The sequence below is a fragment of the Salminus brasiliensis genome, chromosome 5 (genome assembly GCF_030463535.1).
Source record: "Salminus brasiliensis chromosome 5, fSalBra1.hap2, whole genome shotgun sequence".
NCBI lineage: Eukaryota > Metazoa > Chordata > Actinopteri > Characiformes > Bryconidae > Salminus > Salminus brasiliensis.
This window is the reverse complement of record NC_132882.1, coordinates 46,186,367-46,209,100: the sequence shown is the minus strand read 5'-3', so window position 1 is coordinate 46,209,100 and position 22,734 is coordinate 46,186,367. Positions and strand designations below refer to the sequence as shown.

At 46.9% G+C, this 22,734-nt stretch overlaps 1 protein-coding gene across 1 annotated transcript in view; it reads right to left on the bottom strand.

The window, feature by feature from the left end:
* The window catches only part of nbeal2 (neurobeachin-like 2), a 46,557-nt gene that overhangs the window by 22,418 nt on the left and 1,405 nt on the right, over positions 1–22,734 (bottom strand). Inside the window, exons 2-8 of the mRNA XM_072680740.1 lie at positions 8,304–8,392; positions 6,279–6,440; positions 5,856–5,937; positions 4,032–4,144; positions 2,612–2,694; positions 1,177–1,262; positions 440–746 (exon numbers count right to left, since the gene is read on the bottom strand). Coding sequence (XP_072536841.1) covers positions 440–746; positions 1,177–1,262; positions 2,612–2,694; positions 4,032–4,144; positions 5,856–5,937; positions 6,279–6,440; positions 8,304–8,392 — 922 coding nt within the window. The remainder of the gene's footprint in view (positions 1–439; positions 747–1,176; positions 1,263–2,611; positions 2,695–4,031; positions 4,145–5,855; positions 5,938–6,278; positions 6,441–8,303; positions 8,393–22,734) is intronic.

Genomic DNA, 22,734 nt, shown 5'->3' with positions numbered 1-22,734 from the left:
ACAGTTCAGATGCTCCGCATGGGCTTTATACCCCACTAGTCCACGCCTGGCATTAGGCAGCATGGAGCCAATAGGGTCATGATGTTGATGTGCTCCAGAGAGTCCTATTCTATTGGCAGTTCTTCTTCTCTACAGGGACTAGACAAGCTGTGTGTGCATTTGCACAGTTATGTCAGCAATGGGTGCAGCTTAAAGTAGCTGAATGCATTCACTGGAAGGGGTGTCCACAAACTTTTGCAATCGTGCACAGACGCTCTTGTGAGGTTGGATGCAATCAAATCCTCCTCACAGCAATGTTCCAGCATGTACTGTAGAGGCTGGTACTGCAGTAAAGGGGGTTAAAAAACTCCCAGCCAAAACCCCTTTAGGATGTCAGGAGGGGTACTGTCTGCATACTTTTGGACAGATAATGTACAGAACAGTACAGGACGTCTCTTACTAAGCATGTGTGTCTGCAGGAGGATGATGCTGTCCTCCCAGGCTGACCCGTCCCCCTGCCCACTGTCCGGCGGTCTGGTCCAGTTCAGCAGCTGGAAGTAGCTGTTCAGGACGCTGCGGAGCTCCAGCTGCCTCTCCGCGGGGCTGCTCCCGTGCAGCAGGTGGATCATCGCTGTGAGGCAGCGCAGCGCCAGCCGCAGCACCAGGGGATCCCGGGGGGCCTGCAGGGAGGGGTGGAGGCACCAGGAGCGCAGGACACACATCAGGTCCTCCACGGCATGGGGGGTGATGGAGAGAAGGCCGTTCTTCTGATACACACACACACACACACACACGCACATTATTATAAGTTTACTATGAAATAAAACCAATTTTAAAAGAATATATCTCATTAATAACTAATAAAATCAATATCCCAAAGTTCCAATAAAACAAACACCCAGTATGAAGCTCCACTCAAATTAAAATGATCAAAATAAATCTGATAATTTAAATAATTTTCTAAGTTCTACTAACATTAGTATTCAGAATAAAATTCTACTAAAATTAATATCTAGAATTTTTTTCTATTAAAATCTACATAAACCTTTTTAAAGTGATAAAACCTTTACAGTGTTTGTATTTTATATTTTTTGGCCTGTTGAAGCCTGATAAAGCTGCTTTAATAAAGAGCACTGAAGCACTAAAGGGGTAGTGTGGCTGAGCTAACAGAAGTGCATTGTGGGGGAGGGGGGTTACCTTGCAGCCGCTGATGACGGCGCCCTGTAGATGCAGCAGCCTCAGCAGCAGCGGCTCTGGGATCAGCTCACTCTCCTGCAGACAGTCTACACACACACACACACACACTCAGATACAACATAAGGCTGTGTGTGTACAGAGTTCATGTGAGTTTATGAGCCTGAACTGCTGCAGGGCGGCCGCATGCAAACCTGTACCCTACCAAGTGACACTGGCTTGAGAAAGGCGCTACACACACACACACACACACACACACACACACACACACACACACACACCAGACCAAACAAACAGGCTCTTCGGTGTGTAAAGATGTTCCTGTACGTGTATGAGGACGTGTGTGTTCTCAGCCCGTGACGCTGTGATGAGTGTTTCACCACACTTCCTTTGTGTGTTCAGGAGGGGGGTGAACAGGCAGGCCGGGGTGTGAGAGAGGCTCTACGCTCTCAGTGAGACAGCGGGACTCATCAGAGAGCCCGTTCGAGAGTCACGGCAGAGCCAAAGCTACACGACCACGACATGCGGATCGATTATTCCAATCAATAATCGATCAGCTTTCTGCCCCGCCCGTGTAATCAGCCCCGCCCACACTCAAACAAACTCCAGTGATTCAGCCTCGCACCCACAGAAACCCCTCCCACTTAGCATGCATTTAGGCCCGCCTCCTACTCAGCCAGCCCATTAAACAAACACACACAAATGAACCCCACCCACCCTTTTATGCCTGCATTATGCTCCGCCCTCATTCCGTCCAGACTCACTCACTCATTTCCATTGTTAAGCGATGCTAATTTTACCCTGTACCCAATAGAATGAAGTGTTCGGTCAGTAGCTTTGTTCATTTCTCTACTTTTCTATTTTCTATTTATATTTATTCCATTTTTATATTTGATCATATCTGAGTTTTTTATTTATTTAATAATTGCTCTTTGGGTGTAACTGGGACCTTGAGATCACTATTTTGTTCCACATGTGATGTGAATGACAGTTAGGTCTCCTGTATCCTGTAAATTCAGTGTATGTATATATGTGACGACCACGGACTGAAGCAGCAGAGCTGAACACAGCAGCAGCAGCTGGACGTCTGAACACCGAGACAAAAATAGAGTCAATTACATTTTTGGGCCAAACTACCTCTCTAACCGTGAGCAGCGCAGGACTGCAGGTCCGGACGAAGAGTGTTCCCCTAAAGGGGGATGAGTTCAAACAAGCCTTCAGCCCAGAGAGATCACCAGCACCACACTAATCACACACCTCAGAGAGAGGGGGGGGGCTGCTGCTAGATTTCAGGTGTGTCTGTTTTGCAGCGTGTAATTACAGGAGAACCGGACGGGACGAGGACGGAACGGGATGGGACGGGCCTCGGGTCTATTAATAAACTGTGATGTCATAACAGAAGGCTGTGAGTGTGTGAGGTTAGGGGTTAAAGGCGTACCGTGAAAGAACGCAGGCAGCTCCTCCGGCATGGTGAGAGGGGAGAACTTATACTTGCTTCTCTCCAGCATGCTGACCTCCTCACTGGGACACACACATACACACACATACACATACATACAGTCAGGGTCACATCATCAACACAATTAGCCTCACATTAAAAAGCCCCAACAGTGAGTCAACAGAGAGAAATCACAGTTCTTAAGGTAGGAACTCTGGGATTGCTAGGGGGTGGCAGTGGTCTCCCAGACAATTGCAAGGGGGGATTCCAATTGGAGAATGAGCATATAATGCTCTATAATGATCATATGATCCACACGCTCATTCTGACAGACTGTAATACACTACAGGAAGCATAGGGGGCGCTCTACAATGCTCTATAATGTTCATATGATCCACACGCTCATTCTGACAGGCTGTAATACACTACAGGAAGCGTAGGGGGCGCTCTATAATGCTCTATAATGATCATATGATCCACACGCTCATTCTGACAGACTGTAATACACTACAGGAAGCGTAGGGGGCGCTCTATAATGCTCTATAATGTTCATATGATCCACACGCTCATTCTGACAGGCTGTAATACACTACAGGAAGCGTAGGGGGCGCTCTATAATGCTCTATAATGATCATATGATCCACACGCTCATTCTGACAGACTGTAATACACTACAGGAAGCGTAGGGGGCGCTCTATAATGCTCTATAATGTTCATATGATCCACACGCTCATTCTGACAGACTGTAATACACTACAGGAAACGTAGGGGGCGCTCTATAATGCTCTATAATGTTCATATGATCCACACGCTCATTCTGACAGACTGTACTACACTACAGGAAGCGTAGGGGGCGCTCTATAATGCTCTATAATGATCATATGATCCACACGCTCATTCAGACAGACTGTAATACACTACAGGAAGCGTAGGGGGCGCTCTATAATGATCATATGATCCACACGCTCATTCTGACAGACTGTAATACACTACAGGAAACGTAGGGGGCGCTCTATAATGCTCTATAATGATCATATGATCCACACGCTCACTCTGACAGACTGTATTACACTACAGGAAGCGTAGGGGGCGCTCTATAATGCTCTATAATGATCATATGATCCACACGCTCACTCTGACAGACTGTAATACACTACAGGAAGCGTAGGGGGCGCTCTATAATGCTCATATGATCCACACACTCATTCTGACAGACTGTAACACACTACAGGAAGCGTAGGGGGCGCTCTATAATGCTCTATAATGTTATTAGCTGTGGCTGGTTTACAGCACTGAGAGCTAAGGAATGGGGAGTGTGTGTGTTATCAGCAGTGAGTGCCTCTTCTCCCACACATTCCTGCTGTGGGTTAGCACCCCACCCCTCTCACACACACACACCCACACACACACACACACTCACCCTGCCTGCCGTCGCCTCCACGTCTGATAGGGGTCAAACAGATTCTCACACAGCAGCAGACCATGCTGGATCACACACTGCAGAGAGCTCTGCTCCTCCGGCTGCTTCTTTAACTGCAACACACACCCACACACACAAACACACACACACACACACAGACTAAGCCCCTTCTAACACACACACTTCCACCAGTTTTCTGAATGAAATGGTGAAGCTGCAAACAAAACATTCTTAAAAAGGGTTCTTCAGTAAAGGCAATGGTTCCATATAGAATCAGCCTTTAATAAGTAGTGGAATTGGCATTGTGCTAACTGTAGCTCTATTACTGTGGCTCTATTACTGTGGCTCTATTACTGTAGCTCTATTACTGTGGCTCTATAACTGTAGCTCTATTACTGTAGCTCTATTACTGTGGCTCTATTACTGTCGCTCTATAACTGTGGCTCTATTACTGTGGCTCTATTACTGTAGCTCTATTACTGTGGCTCTATTACTGTCGCTCTATAACTGTGGCTCTATTACTGTGGCTCTATTACTGTAGCTCTATTACTGTCGCTCTATAACTGTGGCTCTATTACTGTGGCTCTATTACTGTCGCTCTATTACTGTGGCTCTATTACTGTAGCTCTATTACTGTGGCTCTATTACTGTAGCTCTATTACTGTGGCTCTATTACTGTCGCTCTATAACTGTGGCTCTATTACTGTGGCTCTATTACTGTCGCTCTATAACTGTAGCTCTATAACTGTAGCTCTATAACTGTAGCTCTATTACTGTGGCTCTATTACTGTGGCTCTATTACTGTCGCTCTATAACTGTAGCTCTATAACTGTAGCTCTATTACTGTGGCTCTATTACTGTGGCTCTATTACTGTGGCTCTATAACTGTCGCTTTATAACTCAAGCTCTATAACTGTCGCTCTATAACTGTAGCTCTATAACTGTTGCTCTATTACTGTAGCTCTATTACTGTAGCTCTATTACTGTCGCTCTATAACTGTAGCTCTATTACTGTGGCTCTATAACTGTAGCTCTATTACTGTGGCTCTATAACTGTCGCTTTATAACTCAAGCTCTATAACTGTCGCTCTATTACTGTCACTCTATAACTGTAGCTCTATAACTGTCGCTCTATAACTGTCGCTCTATTACTGTCGCTCTATTACTGTAGCTCTATAACTGTCACTCTATAACTGTCGCTCTATTACTGTCGCTCTATTACTGTAGCTATATAACTGTGGCTCTATAACTGTGGCTCTATAACTGTCGCTTTATAACTGAAGCTCTATTACTGTAGCTTTATAACTGAAGCTCTATTACTGTAGCTATATAACTGAAGCTCTATTACTGTAGCTATATAACTGAAGCTCTATTACTGTCGCTCTATAACTGTCGCTCTATTACTGTAGCTATATAACTGAAGCTCTATTACTGTCACTCTATAACTGTCGCTCTATTACTGTCGCTCTATTACTGTAGCTATATAACTGTCGCTCTATAACTGTGGCTCTATAACTGTCGCTTTATAACTGAAGCTCTATTACTGTAGCTATATAACTGAAGCTCTATTACTGTCGCTCTATAACTGTCACTCTATAACTGTAGCTCTATAACTCTCGCTCTATTACTGTCGCTCTATTACTGTAGCTATATAACTGTAGGTCTATAACTGTAGGTCTATAACTGTTGCTCTATAACTGTAGCTCTATAACTGTAGCTATATAACTGTAGGTCTATAACTGTAGCTATATAACTGTAGGTCTATAACTGTTGCTCTATAGCTGTAGCTCCTGCATAAGACTAAGGAAGCACCAAGGTCTTTACCTGATTCAGACAGAAGTTTAACAACTTGATGGTCTCCAGGACAAAGCCAGGGGTTTTCTCAGCGTCGATGTTCTCCAAGTTCCTGCAAGTTCATTCACAGTCAGTTCACACAGCAAACCCTGAACCCACCCACACGGTCACCCTGCTGGATCAACCAGTCCTAAACAAAGCCCAGGTAGGTGAGGACAGAACAACTGGAGGCGGCATTATGTCAGAGTAGGGATGGACCATTCTAAAAAAAAAATATATATAACATAATAACTGATCTTTAACCCCCATCTCCAAGCTCCGCCCACTAATGTATTCTTCCATAGCTACTGTTTTTTAGTCAGATCCAATTCAAACCTAATGAAAGACTGTAGCCTCGCCTCCTCAGTGTATATCACAATACCTACAGGTAGAGGGTGTTATTAGAGCCCTTGCCTGCATATAATGATGAAGAACTTGATGAGCAGGAGCGGGTGCGGCGCTGTGTTGCTCTGGTTCTGTCCGGAGAGATGGAGAACACTGTGCCAGAGCTGAGTGCTGAGGAACACCAACACATCCCGAGGCAGCAGGGGAACCTCCGCGCTGTGCTCCTCCAGACTGCAGAGAGAGAGTAGCTAGATCAGACATCCGGGAGCATGTGTGGAACCACAGACAGAAAGATATACTGATAAACTATATGTCCAAATATTTGTGGACACCCCTTCTAATGAATACATTCAGCTGCTTTATGCTGCACCCATTACTGACACAGATGTGCAAATGCACACACAGCTTGTCTAGTCCCTGTAGAGAAGAAGTACTGCCAATAGAATAGGACTCCCTGGAGCAGATCAACATCATGACCCCATTATATAGCTAGTTAGTCTGACTGGTAGCAAGATTCCAGGCTACACAGTCAGACAGCTAGCGTTAGATAGCTAAACACTCAGCTTTCTACGAAGGCAAAATAACGCTAACTGTGGTTATGTGTGTTTCTGTCGGCTTCTAGGGTTAAACGGGTTAGACGTGTGGCTGCAGTGTGAAGTGCTAACAACCATGAGGAAGTGCAGCAGCACTGTGCTATGATTTAGCCGAGAGATGCTGTAGGGGTGTTATGGTGTGGGTAACAACACTGCGAGCTTCCTTCACACTCAAAGGTCAGCGCTGAGTCTGAGCTCTCCCCACTGGTGATCCTACTACAGTTGGAAATCATGGGCTAAGCACGGACCTCACTGCTCTCAGGAATGACGGCATCGTTAAACAGACAAGTCTGCAAATCTGCAGCATTCGCCACACGTCTAATCATAGGAAACATGACTCAGACTCGATAACTCGGACTAACATCTCAAAAAACTCTCAACTGGGACCAGAGACCAGAGATCTGACTTATACTTCCAACACAAGAGACTCCATATATGATTCAGACTCTTCACTTCAAAGACTTGGACTTGCACATCTCTGGGGTTGGAGTTGAAGTCGAGTCTCTCAAGACTCAAGACTTGCATCTCAGACACTCGATAGTGACTCGCACCTCAGAGACTCAAGACTCAACTAAGACTTGCATCTCAGAGACTCAAGACTCAACTAAGACTCGCACCTCAGAGACATAAAAGCCAACTAAGACTCGCACCTCAGAGACTCAAGACTCAACTAAGACTCGCACCTCAGAGACTCAAGACTCAACTAAGACTCGCACCTCAGAGACATAAGACTTAACTAAGACTCACCTCAGAGACATAACTCAACTTAGACTCACCTCAGAGAGATAACTCAACTAAGACTCACACCTCAGAGATCTAAGACTCAACTAAGACTCACCTCAGAGACATAACTCAAGTAAGACTTGCATCTCAGAGACATCAGACTCAATTAAGACCCGCACCTCAGAGACATCAGACTCAACTAAGCACCTCGAGACACGACTCCAAACTGTACCTCAGACTTGGGTTCACATCTCAGGGTTTTCAGACTCATCTTGGCCTCGTGTCTCAGGGACTCGGCACCTGACCTGAACTCAAAGCTCAGACAGGATTCAGACTCGCCATCAGAAAATTAAGATCTGACTCAGACTCATACCCCAGGCAATCAAGGCTCGTTTTGGACTCAGAGACTCGAGACCTGGCTTCATTCAGAATCACTCACATAGATTCAATGTTTGATTCAGATTCAGAGACCTGACTCAGACTCTCGCTTCAAACTCAACTAGATTAAACCTGGCAACCCCAGAGCCTCGACTCAGACTCCTGGTTTGGACTCGAGCCTCAGAGAGGCTAGACCTGACTCAGACGACAACCTGGACGCCCAAGAAGCCCGAAGCCTGACCCGGACTTGTAGGAAGTCCACTGGTGAACAGCGGGACTGTCCCTGTAGATCAAAGCGTCTGCACGTTTCATCACAGCATCGCTAATCATCTACGGCGTTGTGTTGTCATAGAGACTCTTCGCTCCCTGATTTGAATGAACCTGTGATAAAGTGACTCACCGGCGCGGCTCCAGGGATTGCACGTCGATGATTTTTTCGAAGGTCGCCACAAACGCCTCCAGCCACTGCTGCAGGTAGCCCACATCTTTCTGCAGGGCAAAGCGAGGAACAGAGAGAGAGAGAGAGAGAGAGAGAGAGAGAGAGAGAGAGAGAGACAGTGTGGGTCAACAGGATTACAACAGGATGTGCTGATGGTTAGAAACACACAGCAGCTCAGCGTAAACATCTCCATCCTGGGGCGAGTGGAGAGCAGGGCTGCTCCGTGTACTGCCTGTTAATGGTTAACCTGCCGTCCGTCTCTGCAGTTCTGACAGTACCCTTTCCAGCATCCTGACCAATCACCAAACCTGACAAAGCGGTTGGTCACATGATCCAGCAAACAAGTTCTGCAAATGAATGAAGTCAAGGGTTCCTCAGTCCTTTACCTCAGACAGACCCTTGAGACCCTAAAGCCTTCTTCGCTGGGTTCTTGTGTGGTTCTTGTGTATGATGGAAAACGTATGTGCCGCATGTGTTTCATCAATATGTCTAAGGTGCACCCTTAAAAAGCGGGTTCTTCTTCAATCTGTATTAAAAAGGTTCTGTACAGCACCCAAAAGGGTTCTGCTATCGTTACAGTCAAAGAACCCCTTTTCAGTACTCTACAGAACCAAAGAGAGGTCTGTAACTGTTATAAGACCCTGAGTTAGCAGTTCAGGGTTCTTTAATATAGATTCTTTAAACATTGTTCTAAACAGAACCAAAACAGGTTCCAACAGGTTCTAGTTTATATTCCTGGTTTGCTCAAAAATGAACAAAACTATTTTTCTAAATAGTGGTTCTAAGTGTTGGTTCTGTCACCAGGAGGTTGTTGGTTTGATCCCCAGTTGAGAGCGAGGACAGTAATGCAATGCTCTTCAGGGGTCCGAATGGTGAGCCCAGCTGGGAACCAGAAAGGTCTGTCCATGGGTTTCAAGTTGGCCCACCAGGATAGGTTAAGCATGGGCCCCATCTGGGTTTTACACTGCACATGGGGCCTAGATGGGACCCCTGTGAGTTTGGTACTGGGTCCCAGTAACAGCAACTCCACCTCGCCCATGTTCCACCCATGTTACAGATGGGTGTAGCACTGCAGCATGCTTTAGTCCTTATCTTAAGAGTCCTAGTGGTAGGGGACTGAGACCGCAGTGTGTGTGTGTGTGTGTGAGTGTGTGTGTGTTTCACAGTGTACTACTCGTATCTCCACAATCAGAGCACGCTCGGGCCGCTGTCAGCGCAACAGGAAGTTGCAGTAGGTGCTCCTGTGTGATGTCACACAGAGGATATTGCAAGACAGGCGGTTTGCAGAAAACCATGTCAGTCTGAGAGTCTGGCAAAACAGTTCGGGATGAAATGTTCACATCAGCCCCCGTTTCGACATCGCCATCACGCGCTTACATAATCCTGAAGCTCGTTCTGCTAAAAAAACAACCCTGAGAGGAGGACGTCTGGAGTGGGTGATGGACAGAGGGCAGAAGAAGAAGCTGAGATGGAGATGCTCTCAAAGAATGTTCTTACACCAGCTACGAACACCAGACCAGACCTCTACAGCCTCCCATAACTGAGCCCAAATGAAGCAGTCCTGTTCTTCACAGGAACCCATTAGCTCAAGCAGATCACCTGTCAAGGTAAGGGCTCCACATGAAGGTGATGAAGGTGCTGAAGCAGGAAAAATGGACAAGCGTAAGAACCTGAGACACTCTGACCATATTGTTCTAGACAATGACTGGGTCAGAACATCTCCAGAACATCAGCAAGCAGGTCTTGTCTCGTCTTCATCACCTTCAAGAACTGTCAGTGTTCACCTGCTGCCCGATGACAGGAGCCACTGGACCCAGATCATCAGTGCTCTTCACGCCAGCTGTCTGGGTGACTGGCGTATACGCCTCTAGCATGGTCGCGCAGTGTCCGGCACAGACGCCTCGTCAGTCTGTGAAGGTGATGTTACGCTGTGAAGCTCACATATCTGGACTAGATCGGACGCCGCAACTCCTCAGCTTCACCCTATGACGCTGGCTCGGAGATAAGGCCGAAGATAACATCTTCTTGTTTGTTTGTCGTACCCAAAAATGTTATCTGAGGACGATCTGAGAGTTAGATCCCATCTCCTGATAGAACCGGCGATAGAATCAGAACCACAATTCACTCACACAAAGCAGAGCTGAACGCACCGACGCCGCTTTTTGTGAAACTTCAAGGAGCCGAGGGTGTTTGTTGGACTCTCTAGACAGCGAGACGGCAGAGGCCTACGCTTTGCGTTGAGTCATAGAGCGAGAAACCCAACGGCCGAATGAAGAACCTTCAGCAGCATGTGACGATCTCTCAGAAGCTGAGCGCGCTGGAAAAACAGCAGTGATGCTGCGCTCAGAAGACACGATACAGCCCAGATCAGCCGAGGCGTCTGCAGAGGAAGTTGAGCCATCACCACAGAACAGTCACAGGGCTGACTTACCCGCTGCACAACTAGCAAAACAACACGGCTGAACACGACAACAACAACAACAACGAGAAGACCTTCACATTTAAAACCCATTAAACCCTTAAAGTTCTGACCATCCTACCAGCTTACTGTTCAGAAACTACCTCTACCACCATGCAAACCAGCTGACCTATGCCTCTGGTATAGAAGCAGAAGTGGGTGATATGATGAGACACTGTTGTGATAAATATACATCTCCAGCACTTGAAGCAGGTTGAGGAGCTTCACGTTTCACTGCAAAGAGCACAACAGACTTTTAGACTTTTCACTCCTGCATTCATTTCTGTTGAGTTTTTGGAGACAGTTCTGGAGATCTGGCACTACCAGCAGGCCTGACTACTTCAGAATTGTGATGTAGAGGCGTGTTGAGATTCCTACACCATGCCTTAGAGCCCACTCCCACATAGAAGTGTGTAATAAACCAAGGGGGTCAACAGTTGCTTTTGGCTGCTTGAACTTCAGATGCTCCCAACCTAAGCCCATGTCCAGTAACCATGTCCAGAAAGAAATGAGGGTGCAGACCTCTGAGAAGGTCCATGGAGGTTAATTAGACGACCCCCCCCTCCCTCCTCTCCAAAACAAACTAAAGCAATAGGACGACATTACCAGTTGGCGATCAGTTGGGGGCCAGTCCATGTCTCATGGCAGGTGAGATAATGTGGGGGCGGCTTCTCCCACTCGTTCACTCGTCCAGGGCAACAGAACCGACCGTCCACAGCTGGAGCTCTCAGAACCATTTACGATCCAGCCTCTCGTCCAGTCGTGCTCATGCTAACGGCCTGTAACTCTCTCTCTCTCTCTCTCTCGCTCTCTGTGTTTTGCTTTCTCTCTCTCTCTCTCACTTTCTGCTTCTGTCAAACAACCAGGAAATGCCAAGTCACTTAAAGCGAAGCACATTTCCTCCCCTCATCACTGCTTCCTTTTCTGCCACTGTTGTCGTGTCACTGGTGGGCGTCCAGGGGCTCGCGTGTCTTGCAGTCAAGGAACACGGCCGATTATGCGCGACACCAGAATCGAAGGCCGTAGCCATTTCCCGTACATCGAAAAACCGACATTTGAATCTGAGTGGAGGCGTGACTGCATGTCCTTTACCGTCTATCGTGGAAACCACAGCTGGGTGCAGCCTATCAGAGTGAAGTGGGAGGTGCGGGGGTGTGTTTTACACTGTAGACACACCCACCCTTAAATGACTGATCTTGCTGATGGTTGGGTTTTGTTGATGGATGATTTGGGGGTTATTTTGTTAATACAATGTGTCGTGGGGGGGATTCCTGAGTGGTGCAGCTGTGCAAGGAAGGGGCCATCACTTTTTCACACTGGGGTTGGGGTTGAGTGAGGTTTTTTTTTTTTTCTTAATCAATCAATTTTCTTGTGTTGTTCCCTCTGGGTCTCTTTTAGCATTATTGAGTTTGGGTAAACCTGCTTCAGTCATTCAGTGTTGCTCAGGAATTCAGAGGGGGGGTTAACACTTTCTCACAGCACAAGTCTATGCTCGCTCTGGTAGACACCACACCTCTCCTCGATTCCTCAGAGCACATTTAAACCACTGATCCGTCCTTAAAGACGGAGGAGCTGGACGGGTCAGAGGCTGAAAGACGAGGCTGGTCCCAGCTGCTCCTGACCAAGCTACAAAACCATGGATACGACCACCTCACAACACCAGGACCAGAGTCCAAATACTAATGAGTCCATGATGAGTCTGCGTCCAAACACAACCGAGCCAGAGCTCACTTCTGAGTCCATATCAGGTCCGACTGCTAATGCAGCCAATAGGCAGAGGGTTAGGGTGGGTTAGGGGTCCGGGCATTGTAGATTCAGTGAAAGGTGTAAGTGTGGTGTGAATGGGGATGCTCAGTCTAGCTCCTCCCCCTGGTCTAGCGTCACGCAGAGTGCTAAAGTTAGCACCCGTGAGAACAGCTGTCCGGCTGTCGGTCAGAACTGGGTCTGTGTGGATCGATCCGTTAAGTGACTGAACGCAGGCTTTAGCCCCGTGTGCCGGTGATAAAATCAACCTTAATGAATTTTCCATTTTAACAAAGTGAGCACAAAGCATACCCAGCCAGCCTAATCCCTGCACACACACACACACTCACTCACTCACACACACACACTCACTCACTCACACACACACACTCACACACACACTCACACACTCACTCACACACACTCACACACTCACTCACACACACTCACTCACTCACACACATGGATGGGCGGGGCTACACTGTGGTAGGGTGAATGGGTGGGGCCAAAAGGTGAAGGTGAAGGTGTATTGAGGCCACCTGCTGACACTGTAGCGGTGGTGGTAAAAGCCCACTTCCCTAAATGTGTAATGCAGAGCGGCAGCAGCCGCCTCGGCGTGGCGGGTCAAATTCAACAGAACACGGCAGGAAATGAAAATGTCCTATTCAGATATCAGAAGTGAAACGCACCAGAAAACCCGGTACCTTCCAACCTAGCTCCACGCTCTCACACCCACACCTGCTAGCAGCACAGGAGGCCTGCACAGACACTGGCCTCCACCCTCCACCTATCTCCACATCAGCACGAGTACAGCACCTACAGCCAGCTTCAGAACCGGCTCAGTTCTGGAGTGTTAGGGTCAGTAGTAATACACAGTAAATGTGTAAATATACGGGTTTATGCACTTATAAACGGTATATACTGTATTTCATAAACATCTGAATAGATTTAATAACTCGGAATTGAATCAAATTAGCAGAATCGATTCAGTGATCACTGAATCCTTTCCTGAAGAATCATAACCTGAATCTGTCTCATCCACAGATTTACGCCGCTAAATCAGGTCCTGTGCAAACTCAAGCGGAATGTAAATGGTGCCTGACAGTGTGTGTGTGTGTGTGTGTGTGTGTGTGTGTGTGTGTTTGAGATTCAGGCTGGCTCCGGCCTCGGCAGCAGCTGAACGGAAACAAAGAGTGTTTCAGCAGCTTCGTGGCTCCAGCACCCCGTGAGCGAAACACTGACCTCAGGCTCCTATCGGTCATTCACAACCTCATTACAAGCAAATACACACACAGGAGCACGGCTCATCACACACTCCCCCGAGTCTGAGTGTGAGTGTGTGTGTGTGTGTGTGAGAGAGAGAGCCAGACGGTAAAGTAAAGACTGCATCACGTCCCGCTGGTGTTCAGTTAAAGATCACGGTTGATCTCGGGGCCCAGGTTCGGCCAATCAGCTGAGCCGTGTTCGGTGTCTGACCTGAGCTTCTTCGGTTTACAGCAGGAGATGCTAGGCTAACATTCTAACAAACACTGGACTCGGACTGTCACCAATTTAAACTGCCTTAATACGCCTAATTTACTCTTCAAACGGGTTCTCTAAGGGTTCTTCAGAGAAGCGAAATGGTTCCTTGCTTAGACAGAAAGTTCTTCACGTTGGTGGAAAAGCTTGAATATGGTTCTATACAGCATCAAAGAACCCTCTTTCAGTACCACACAGAACCCTATAGAGTGTAGGACTAGTACAACAGTACAACATCTGATCTAGAACCGGATCTACATCCTCCTCATCACGTCCTGCTCTGTAGAGCTGCTCCACTCTCAGACTGGAGGAGCGCAGTGGGCGGAGTGATACCACACATTGCACTGAGGTCAAAGGGGTTCCGGGTTCCTCCAGCGTTCCTCAGCTCTGTGGAGAAGGTTCTGTTTGGGGTTCTAGACTAAAGCAAGTCCCACCGTCTCCTAAACTACATCCATCTACCAGCTAATGAGTCCAGTGTTTGTTAGCATGTTAGCCTAGCATCTCCTGCTGTACACTAAAGAAGCTGAGGTCAGTTCCGGAGAATCGGGCTGTGAGCTCCAGCTGGCCGGTCTCTTTAAGCGAGGAGCTGTCCTGCTCGCTCCGTTTCTCCACACAGGGAGCTTCTGTCTCATTAACCCGATTATCCGTCACAGCGCTAATTACCAGAGCTAATTACAGCAGCTTCCTCCGCCGCATCCTCCGCTGCACAGCTCTGCTGTTCTGGACCGTAATGGTTCCCAACCAACTCCAACAGCTTCACCCGCCTCCAGCACTGCAGGGGTTAGCGAACACTGTACACACACACACACACTCTATATATATAAATATAAATATTTACATTAATGCTTAGCATGATGTTAAGCTTGCTAATATGCTGCTTTGCTTTGCTTGTATATGGACAAAAGTATGTGGACACCTGCTCATTTATTGCTTCTTCTGAAATCAAGGGTATTAAAGAGTTTATCCTGCTTTTACCCTGATTGATCATCACCCCACCTCATCATCCCCAACTCATCATCATCATCCCCAACTCATCCTAATCAAAAGTACTGGATGGAGCTCCTCCACCATCATTCCAGAGAACACAGCTCTTCCACTGCTCCACAGCTCCTCAATGCTGGGGGTCTTTATACCCCTCTAGTCCACGCCTGGCATTAGGCAGCATGGAGCCAATAGGGTCATGATGCTGATCTGCTCCAGAGAGATGGTCCTATTCTATTGGCAGTACTTCTTCTCTACAGGGACTAGACAAGCTGTGTGTGCATTTGCACGCCTGTGTCAGCAACTTAATGTAGCTGAATGGATTCGTTAGAAGGGGTAAACTAGAGACCCTGAGCTTGACCGTATGCCCCCTGGGGTCAGGCCCGACTGCAGGGCTGATAGGCTGGCCGTGTCCCGCAGCTCTACTGCACTGCAGTTTAGGCTTCCTTCACAAGACAAAGACCAAAGACAGTTAAATGAGGCGAAGTGAGCTAAAAATAGCAGAGTAGGAGTCCCAGGGGAGCTGTGGAAAGTCCTGGCACTCCAGCAGCAGGCCTGGACTGGTCCCTCAGAGGGGGCTCTAACAGCCCCTGAACAGCAGCTGGATTTCCCTCCTGCGTAAAAATAACCATCTGACCAAAAGTACCGAGCAGCTTCAGCGGCTTCAGTGGCCCGAGAAGCCCAGCGAAGACAACAAGTGCTTAACGCTATAAAGGGTAGTTATGAAGGTTCGTCATAAAGGTTCGTTATGAAGGTTCGTTATGAAGGTTAGTTATAAATGTTCGTTATAAAGGTTAGTTATAAAGGGTAGTTATGAAGGTTCGTCATAAAGGTTCGTTATGAAGGTTCGTTATGAAGGTTAGTTATGAAGGTTCGTTATGAAGGTTTGTAATAAAGGTTAGTTATAAAGGTTAGTTATAAAGGTTAGTTATGAAGGTTCGTTATAAAGGTTAGTTATAAAGGTTAGTTATGAAGGTTCGTTATAAAGGTTAGTTATAAAGGTTAGTTATGAAGGTTCGTTATAAAGGTTAGTTATGAAGGTTAGTTATGAAGGTTCGTTATAAAGGTTAGTTATAAAGGTTAGTTATGAAGGTTCGTTATAAAGGTTAGTTATGAAGGTTAGATCTGAAGGTTTGTTATAAATGCTACTTTTTTTATTTTCATTTTTAGATTTTATGTATTTATTTTGTCTATTTTATTTATTTATCTCATTTTTATTGACATGTTAAATTTGTTTCTAGATACTGTATTTTGATCTTATTATGTATTTATTACTCAATACTACACTTAACTCTTTTTTGTTTATTTTTTTTCTACTTGCTACTTATTTCAATCCATTTTCATATTTGTTAATATTTACTTTATTTAATTTATTTATGTTTCTGTTGTTGGTTTTATGGTGAAGCACTGCTGGCCTGGTGTGGAGCGGTTCTGCAGACAGGTGCAGGCATGTGCAGATATTACTACAATCTGAGACACGCCGCCACACGCCGAAGCCGTCTAATCCAGACTCAGTCAGCGTGGCTCGGAGAGATGGGCGTGGAGGCAGAGAGCGCCTTACGCAGAAGGAAGACGAGCCCAACCCAAGGCACATCACAGCAGAACCAACCGCCCCATCACAGCAGAACCAACCAGAACCAACCGCCCCATCACAGCAGAACCAACCAGAACCAACCGCCCCATCACAGCAGAACCAACCGCCCCATCACAGCAGAACCAACCAGAACCAACCGCCCCATCACAGCAGAACCAACCGCCCCATCACAGCAGAACCAACCAGAACCAACCGCCGCATCACAGCAGAACCAACCGCCCCATCACAGCAGAACCAACCGCCCCATCACAGGAGAACCAACTGCCCCATCACAGCAAACACCTCATTCACAAATCAGACTCAGCATCACTGTCAACACCATATACACCCATCAGCCATAACATTAACACCACCTGAGTGAGCAGGATAACCATCACTTCTAGACAGTCTGTGAGTGTGAGCAGCAGTGTTACCAAAAGAAACATTTATCTAGTCCTTCTGGAGGCTCTAGATAGTCTGTGAGTGTGAGCAGCAGTGTTACCAAAAGAAACATTTATCTAGTCCTTCTGGAGGCTCTAGATAAGATGTGAGGGTGAGTGGTAATGTGAGCTAAATAAACAGCACTCGATCTTGAGGTTCTAGATAAGATGTGAGTGTAGGCAGTAGTGTGAGCAGATTAAACATCACTCTAGTCTTTCTGGAGGTTCTAGATAGGCTGTGAATGTATGCAGTACTGTAAGCTGAATAATAGTCACTCTAGTCCATCTAGAACCGGAGATCAGCGTGCTTCATTCCGAGGTGAAATAACAGGGTGGTAAACAGGCCTGTTTAACTGAATCTGAGCATTTTCACACCCCAAACCAAATTCATCAAACATCATCAGCTCACACACACTCAACACACACACACACCTGCTCTGGTACCTTTAACCTGAGGAGACACTCCTGGAATTACACCTGTGAGCCAATACCCAGACACTAATCCTCAGAACCACAAAGGGCTCAGAAGAAAGACGCCCACTGAGGAATTCTCCACTGCACGGCTCCACTGAGACGAGCAGGTTTACTGTTAGTACTGCCAACAGGAACCGCCCAGCTGCTCAGCTTCACCAGCGCCCAGCCTTCTAGCTCTCACTGTGAGCTGTAGCAGTGTGTGAAACTACCTCCACCATGTTTGGAGGCTGTACTGTAGCCTGGCTAGCTCTCACTGTGAGCTGTAGCAGTGTGTGAAACTACCTCCACCATGTTTGGAGGCTGTACTGTAGCCTGGCTAGCTCTCACTGTGAGCTGTAGCAGTGTGTGGAACTACCTCCACCATGTTTGGAGGCTGTACTGTAGCCTGGCTAGCTCTCACTGTGAGCTGTAGCAGTGTGTGAAACTACCTCCACCATGTTTGGAGGCTGTACTGTAGCCTGGCTAGCTCTCACTGTGAGCTGTAGCAGTGTGTGAAACTACCTCCACCATGTTTGGAGGCTGTACTGTAGCCTGGCTAGCTCTCACTGTGAGCCGTAGCAGTGTATGAAACTACCTCCACCATGTTTGGAGGCTGTACTGTAGCCTGGCTAGCTCTCACTGTGAGCCGTAGCAGTGTATGAAACTACCTCCACCATGTTTGGAGGCTGTACTGTAGCCTGGCAGCTCTCACTGTGAGCTGTAGCAGTGTGTGAAACTACCTCCACCATGTTTGGAGGCTGTACTGTAGCCTGGCTAGCTCTCACTGTGAGCTGTAGCAGTGTATGAAACTACCTCCACCATGTTTGGAAGCTGTACTGTAGCCTGGCTAGCTCTCACTGTGAGCTGTAGCAGTGTGTGAAACTACCTCCACCATGTTTGGAGGCTGTACTGTAGCCTGGCTAGCTCTCACTGTGAGCTGTAGCAGTGTGTGAAACTACCTCCACCATGTTTGGAGGCTGTACTGTAGCCTGGCTAGCTCTCACTGTGAGCTGTAGCAGTGTGTGAAACTACCTCCACCATGTTTGGAAGCTGTACTGTAGCCTGGCTAGCTCTCACTGTGAGGTGAAGTTGACCTGCTTCTAAACGACACCAGAATCTGGAGAAATATTCGGTGGGAATATTGGTCGACCGTGTTGCTATGGGAACTTGAGAAGATGACAAAATGCATGTTCTGCTGGAACCTGTTTAGCTACAGAAAACCTCAGTGTGACACTTTAGCCCGAGTGAAGCTCCTCTAATTGGGACAGCTGATCAAAGGAACGAGTCACACTGAAGCCTTTGAGTAATTCAGTAAATCAGAAACTCGTCTGAGTGAAATCAGACGGAAGACGATTACCAAACTAGCAGCTCAATCAGAGCAATCCTCCAGATTACACACACCCCTGCACACACACACACACACACACTAACTCACACACACACACACACACACACACTAACTCCCATTACTACCATTCCCATCTCAGTACTAATGTCAGCACCGGACAGCCGCTGGAGGCACACATGCTTTTTCAGTTCACATGATTTACACTTGTCCAAAAGTATTCAGACGACCCTTCTACTGACTGAGTTCAGCAACTGTAAGGTGTCTGACACAGGTGTTCCCACACAGCTGTATAATCTCCACAGAAAAGCACTGACCAACTACAGCCCCAGCATTGAGCTGTGGAGCCGTGGAAGAAGTGATGGTGGAGCAGCTCCATCCAGTACTTTTTGGGATGAGGTGGAGTGACAGAACTAGTCATCCAACCTCAGAATCTGACCTCAGTGCTCCTCTTACTCTTGTGTGGCTGAATGCAATTAAATTCTCCTGACAGCAATGTTCCAATATCTTGTGTACAGCCTTCCCTTGTAGACTTAAAGAGCTACAAGAATCATTGTAGGCTGAATGGGCGGGGCTAAACTGCTGTAGGCTGAATGGGCGGGGCTAAACTGCTGTAGGCTGAATGGGTGGAGCTAAACTGCATTAGGCTAAGTGGGCAGGGCTAAACTGCTGACAAGCTACATCACGGGCTCTTAAAGAGTTACAGTCATTGATGAGGAGGTTCTGATGAGGCTCGGTTCTAAAGATAAACAAAGTATCACAGTCTAAGTTTCCCAGCTGTGTGTGCCAGGCTGTGTTTGACCGGTGTGTGTGTGTGTGTGTGTGTTTATGTGTGTGTGATGCCTCACCGCTTCCTCCTGCCGGTGCTGCTGGGAGGACAACAGTGATGTGATAAAACCACTTCCTGTCATGGCTGCTATCATTGGTAAGCTCTGAGAGTGGCGCGTTTCTGCTGGTTTTAGACTCCAGAACTCCCCCAGCGCTCGGGAGGCGGGGCATGCACCCATCAGCCATAACATTAAAACCACCAGACATCATTTAGGTCCACTTCGTTCCACCAAAGCAGCTCTGACAGGTCATGAACTCCACAAGACCTCTGAAGACCTCAGGTCATTTGGGTTATCCATGACCCTGTAGATCACTGGTTCACTTTTGGTAGGTGCTGACCACTGCATACTGGGAACACCCCACAAGACCTGCAGCCTGATGTTCTGGAGATGGTCTGACCCAGTCGCTGTCTAGAACATCACAGTTTCCACACCTTCATCACCTTCAAGAACTGACTGTTCGCCTAATATGTAGATCCACCTCTAGACAGGAACCACTGGAAGCAGATCATCGCTAAGCTTCCACTCATCTAGGAGAACTTTCCGCAAACTGCTTCACAAAGGTGGAATGTCTCGGCCTGCTGAAGCATTAGGATTTCCCTTCACTGGAACTGAGGGACCTACAGGCCAACCCCTGAGGAACGACCCCATAGCAATTATCATCCCTCCTCCACCAAACTTTCCAGCTGGCACAGTGCACGTTCTCTCGGCCTCACCAAACCCAGACTCATCCATCAGACTCAATGACTCAGTAACCAAGAGGTGTGTCCCAATACTGGTGGTGTCCGCTGAGGGTGTGAACCGCTAATCTCTTCTCAGTTTGAGCTTAATGATGTTAGCGGGACTGAAGGCTCGCTCCTCTGCTCCTCCGTCAGCTGACGGGTGTTCAGGGTGTGGCGGAGAACGAACACCACAGAAGCTCTCACATTAGCCTGTTTATCAGGTTAGCATCTCACAACACAAAGCACAAGCTAGCAGGAATGAACTCTCACACACACACACACACACACACACATATATATACACACACACACACACACACACACACACACACACATATATACACACACACACAGGGTGATGACATCAACAACTGCCGAGCTTTTCGGCTAAGCTATTTGTGGACAATGCAATTAGACTGAGAGGCACTACGGCTACGTCAGCACCACACACACACACACACACACACACACACACACACACACACACAGTCCTGCTAAACTGCCTCAGAACAGGAATATCAGGCTTTGGTGTTTCTGTAAACTAGCCCTCATGATGAAGCAGCTCCTGATAAAACTCCACACTTCCTGACCAGCTAATCAGCTAATCAGCTAATCAGCTAGCTTCCATTCAGCACTCACAAAGTTACCCAACACTAATGTTCAGTTAGCATTAATAAAGCTACTGAGGCAGCTAGCATTTTATTATTAGCTTATTAATGCTAACTTTACTACTCAACGTGACCGATTACTCTAACCTATCCTTTTTAGTAATTGTAGTAATATAAAATTGTTAAACTTTATTAGTGCTAACATTTGTCTTTATAGTATGTCATGCTAACGTCTTCACTGCCCTGGTGCTAGCATACTGTTTTTGTGATGGAAATATTATCATATACTCTGATTTTGTGTGAAAAGTTTGGAAAATGTTGTTTATGTAGTAATACAGTAAATATCGCATATATATATTCCAGCGCTAATGGATATAAACGGCTAGTTTTTGTGCTAATGTTTTCTCTGTACTCATGCTAATGTATTCTTCATATGTATGCTATATTCATGCTTTTATACACTCTGTTATACACTTATTATTTATTTATGCTAACTTATACACTCTGTTATACCAGCTAACTCACTGTATTAATGCTAGTTAACCCATTTCCATGCGGTGGTTCTAATGTATTCATGCTAACGTATTCACATTATGAAAATATGACTATAAATATAAGCCCCCGCAGTGCAGCTCTAATGGATAAACCTCACAATATCCATCAAATTCATCTCTAAAACATCACTACGACTCTAAATCAGCGTGACAGTACGCCGGTCTCTCCCAGCACCCATGATGCTCGCTGTCATGCGAGGGGTCTTCACCGAGGGCGAGAGCAGATTGAGGGGTGATGTATAATTCAGCGGCCGGCTAATCGCACAATCTGCTCCCTGTGCCATGATTTCCACCGAGCATATGCTGTGTCACTGCTGTTATTTAAGCCGGAGTGTGACACAGCAGCAGGCCCGGCGCTGCTCACGTGGACGGAGTCTCCCACACCTGCTGGCTGCGTTTCCACAGCAACCATTCATAAAAGACCACTGGCTGTAGGCTAGTGAGGCAGACTCAGACGCAGGCCATATGTGCCTTCAGCATATACTGTGTACACACACACACACACACACACACACTCACATATGTCACATTCCACAACAATGCGGTCTGTGCGGACCACCAGAAGGTACAATGTCAGTAAGAGAGACCACCCGACACATTCTTTCATTCACCAATGCAAACCCATATCAGCAGAATCATATTTACATATATACATATCCTACATACACCACACGGGAACCAAACTGAACATTCAGGTTTAGTGTGGTTCTAGATAACCTCCCCCAGTCAGAGCTGGAGTTCTACAGTGGAGGTTCTAGATAAGCTCCTCCAGTCAGAGCTGTGGTTCAACAGTGGAGGTTCTAGATAAGCTCCCCCAGTCAGAGCTGTGGTTCTACAGTGGAGGTTCTAGATAAGCTCTCCCAGTCAGAGCTGTGGTTCTACAGTGGAGGTGAAGGGAAGCAGACGTCTGAAGCTCTACTAAAAGCTCCTCACAGAAAGTTCTTCACCTAATGGTGATGAAGACGCTGCCTGATGCCTGAGACACGGTTCTACCAGAGTTCTGAGAAGAGTTCGGCTCTAGAACCTGCTTTAAGAACCAGATCATTAAAATGGTGGAGGGATACATGCTGCAGGGTGTAGTGCGGCTACAGAAAGTAGTCCCTAAAGAGAACTGCATTAGTTCAGATTCTCTATTCACTATTTTACCTTCATCATCATCATCATCATCAT